The sequence below is a fragment of the Nanorana parkeri genome, unplaced genomic scaffold (assembly GCF_000935625.1).
Source record: "Nanorana parkeri isolate BGI_ZX_2015 unplaced genomic scaffold, ASM93562v1 scaffold44, whole genome shotgun sequence".
NCBI lineage: Eukaryota > Metazoa > Chordata > Amphibia > Anura > Dicroglossidae > Nanorana > Nanorana parkeri.
Genome location: NW_017306312.1, coordinates 917,840 through 921,805, shown reverse-complemented (window position 1 = coordinate 921,805; position 3,966 = coordinate 917,840). Strand labels below are relative to the sequence as shown.

Sequence of the window (3,966 nt, the reverse complement as noted above, 5' to 3'; positions counted from 1 at the left end):
GCACTGCAAGGGTTAGGTGCTAGTTTTTGTCTAGGAGTGAAAATAAAGTCACACCCGCCTGAACCTCACAGCTCCCGGCTTCTAGACTGGTCCTGCAGCCTGTCTCCTCATCCACTCCAGCGATGGCATGTCCCTTGGCGTCCTCACATCCTATACACTGTATTGAACATGTTGACTCACAGGACCTTAGACCACTGGAGCGGAAGGGGAGCAAGACTGCAGGGACCGGTCTAACAGCCAGCCGGCTGCAATGCTGAGGTGAGTAGAACTTGTATGCTCATTTTTGTCTAAGAGTGAAAATAAACAGTTAGGCCTTGTGGGGTGGGGGTTGCCCCACTGCAAGGGTTAAGAATATTTTTGTCTAGGTTTTTCTGTAAATTGAACCTGTCATGACCGCCAAAGTATATAAAGTAACATTACTGGAAATATGCGGGCACTAAGTACCTGTGTTTGTCTTTAAACCAAATATTTTATGCCTGAGGAGAACTTGGGATCTTAGGTTCAGGCTGTACACGGGGCCACAACTTCTCATAAAGTTTAAATTGGGCCCTACCTCCTTGCAACATTAGAAAACAAACCTCCTCATTCAATTGTCAAATGTCAGAGCTTTTGTTGCCACGGGAAGCTCTAGCATTGACAGCTGAGTGACACAAAATGGAAGTTGAAGGGACTTAATCTCAACTTCTAGAGAAGGAAAAGCCCTCTATATAGTAAAGTTGTAGGATCCTGGCCAACCGCCTGATGATTTCTTATGTCTCTTAGTGGCTACAGAGTTCCCTGGGAGGTGCACCTGATGGGGCATTATTATTGCTTTTTAATTCTTCCCCCCTTCCCCTGTACAATATTATATTGACTTTATGTCATGGAGAATACAATGAAAAGGATTGGAAACACCTGTAACAAATTTTACCATTGTAGAAAGAATTTCAAGGTGCGCAGAAAAGGAGCTGGGAACTATGGCAGGAAATCTTGCCAGTGTAGATTCCAAGTGAGATAAGAAGTCATAGGCTAACTAGCCTATTGAGCTTGACCTGTACTTGAAATAAGAATTGTAGTTGTACTAGATTCTTTGCCATATATTTTCTTGGCCACTAGGTGGCACAAGGCGTTGCCAACAGCAGTTAATCCACCTTTCAGTCTCATAGAATAGATGAAAATGTGCAAGACAGTTTACATTCCATATCATTTCATAACAACTTAGACACTATTAGATGGTACATCATATGGAAATAGTGTAGGTTATTACCATTTTCTCTGCCTCCTGAGGATCGAAGCTTTGGCATTCCTCCTTGAAACAATCCGCCTAATCCAGGAGGTCCACCGAATCCTCCTCCGCCACCTCCCATTCCTCCTCCTCCTCCGCCGCCACCACCACCACCACCCCCCATTCCTCCACCGCCACCTCCAGGAGAGGTTTTAGGTTCTGTTAGGATAAAAAAAAACAAATTTTTTTTAAATCCACATCAACATACGTCATTAAAAACACCATAAAAGATAGATCCCATTACTACAAAATTTGTTTTGTCATTTAGCATTAACTTATTAGTACCTACAAGTCTGCCTGGATACACACGTCGCAATATACAGCAACAGTTTTTTTTTCTTCAAACAATCTACCTTTTCTTATTAAAAAGCAGACGTTGAGTTCAAGTATTCAAGTAAAGCGATAGAGCCTGGGCCTAAATCATGAGAGAAGTTGTCATAAGTATGCTGCAGGCAGGGGGAAACATTTTCTCAGTCTCCTCTTCCCCAGTGATCACTCGGATTAGTACTGTAACTTTGTGGGAAGTCGCAAGAACGGGGCTGATTTAAGTGAGACAGCATTTGTTCCGTTATCTCAGAATATAATGGGTCGTGCACTGGCACCTACATTCTGGGTAAATTCTCTACAGCGTTCAGATCATGCCAAGAAAATTGTATACCTGCTTACAGTGTGTGATTGTAGTTTTCCCTTGTTAACTTCTGCTTCGAACTGTGATGGTGTTTAAGTATTTTTGAAGTCTAGTTAAATCTTAAAAATGCATTCAAGTACATTAACAAAAATGTATCCGATTTGTGTATCACTCGGCTGTAGATCCTCAAATCATCTCTGAATTGGTGCCGACACTGTCCTTTCTTCTGGACAGTGATTCCCAAGATCCCTTAGGTCAGGCTTAGTAGATTTCTGAGGCCCAGATATTTATATACAGTTACAGGGTAGAGCAAGGAAATATAAATCATAAATATGTGGGTTTCAGAACTATTTTTAGGAACATAAAAAAGCCAGATGAAAGAATCTAAGAAACCCAAAAGCTTGCATCTTTAGGAACTTAAGTGAGCCAATAAAGTCCATCACTTAAACTTTAAATATTCTGCACTAATGGATGGCCAACACGGCACAATACTCAACTGCTAAAAAAAACTATAAGAAATTGGTAGGTGATTCAACCCCCAAGTACTATATCCAACCAAAACTCAAGTATCAGCTTTGGGTAAACTAACTTTTTATACGTTTGATTTGGACAGAACATTGACAAAACACGACCAAGTGTTGCATGCCGCATTGTATCTTTTAAAACAATTGGATAACAAACTTACTCTCAAAAACTGGTCCACTTCTGTCATTGGTGACGGCCTTCTTGAGTCTTCTTCCTTTTGAAATATCAGACAACAGAGCATTTCTCCCCGACACCTCACATTTAGATAAATTGGGTTTTACTGTATTTGCCTGCAATAAAAACATGTAATTATTAATAATATTATTATAATACAGGAATTAAATAATGCCAACAGTTTGTGCAGCGTTGTACAACATATGGTGAGATAATACAGTTACAAAACCGTACAAGAGGATTAAATGGACCCTGCTCATCATAAACACAAATGAAGGGAATTTATCAAAACTGGAGCAGGCTGAATCTGGAGCAGCTGCCCATAGTAACCAATCAGCTTCTCTCTTTAATTTAGCTTTGAAAATGAATGAAATTGAGAAGATGATTAGTTACCATATTCTATCTGCTCCAGTTTCCTCTTAATATTCCCTGGGAAGCCATGATGTGAAGGGAACCAATCTCGTGAATAACTGGGTGCTAAACCCCCTTCCTGGCCAGGCCATTTTTCAATATTCAAAGCTAAGGTACTTTGACTGACATTTATTCCATCATGCAGTGCTGTACGGAAATTCATTTTATACCATTTTTAAGGAAAGAGAGAGCTTTTTTTTTGTGATATCTAATCACCACTGGGCTTTTTATTTTTTACTATATAAAAAAAAACCTAAATATTTGGTAAAATATAAAAGATGGGGTTACGTTGGTTAAATAGACCCCAAGCATGCCTGCGAAACTACCATGCCCAAAATTGGCCATAGACAACGCTTTAAAAGCAATTACTGCTCATCAGTTTAGTGTTAACAGTGATTGATGGCCCTTGAATTATTGCTCACACTCTGACGTTCGTGGTGATATGTAACATGTGTGGCACAATCGTCATTTTTGCACGTAGGCGCACCTGACGCATGTTTGCGTTTCTATGTATGGGGGGCGAAGGAATAAACATTTTGTGACTTTTTTTTTACACTCCGCCGGCATGGGGGGACAGCAGAGCCCGGGATAGGTGGTGGCGGAGGGAGGAAGAAAAATAAATCACACACTGTGGTGAAACTACAAATCCCATGATGCATCTCTCTCCGGGAGTCATGTTTTTGGCTGTGAGAATCTTGCAATGGCTCGTGGGATTTGTAGTTCCACCACAGCTGGAGGGCCGGAGTTTGGCTACCCCTGCTCTATAGCCACCTGAACGCTTGTATGTAAACAGCCGCTGGGGCATCCACCCGCATTCAAGAAGCCACCATCCAGTCGTTTAAATAAAACTATTTTTGTTTATCTTTGGACAGAGTGAAGAATGCTTAGCACTTTTGTCAGGTTTATATTGTTAAATGTGTCTCCAGTGGGGAGATTTCCCCTCACTTCCTGTCCCGGTGACCAT

General features: G+C 41.1%; 1 protein-coding gene across 1 annotated transcript in view; it reads right to left on the bottom strand.

The window, feature by feature from the left end:
• The window catches only part of WIPF1 (WAS/WASL interacting protein family member 1), an 83,648-nt gene that overhangs the window by 16,620 nt on the left and 63,062 nt on the right, over positions 1-3,966 (bottom strand). Inside the window, exons 3-4 of the mRNA XM_018572398.1 lie at positions 2,578-2,707; positions 1,247-1,423 (exon numbers count right to left, since the gene is read on the bottom strand). Coding sequence (XP_018427900.1) covers positions 1,247-1,423; positions 2,578-2,707 — 307 coding nt within the window. The remainder of the gene's footprint in view (positions 1-1,246; positions 1,424-2,577; positions 2,708-3,966) is intronic.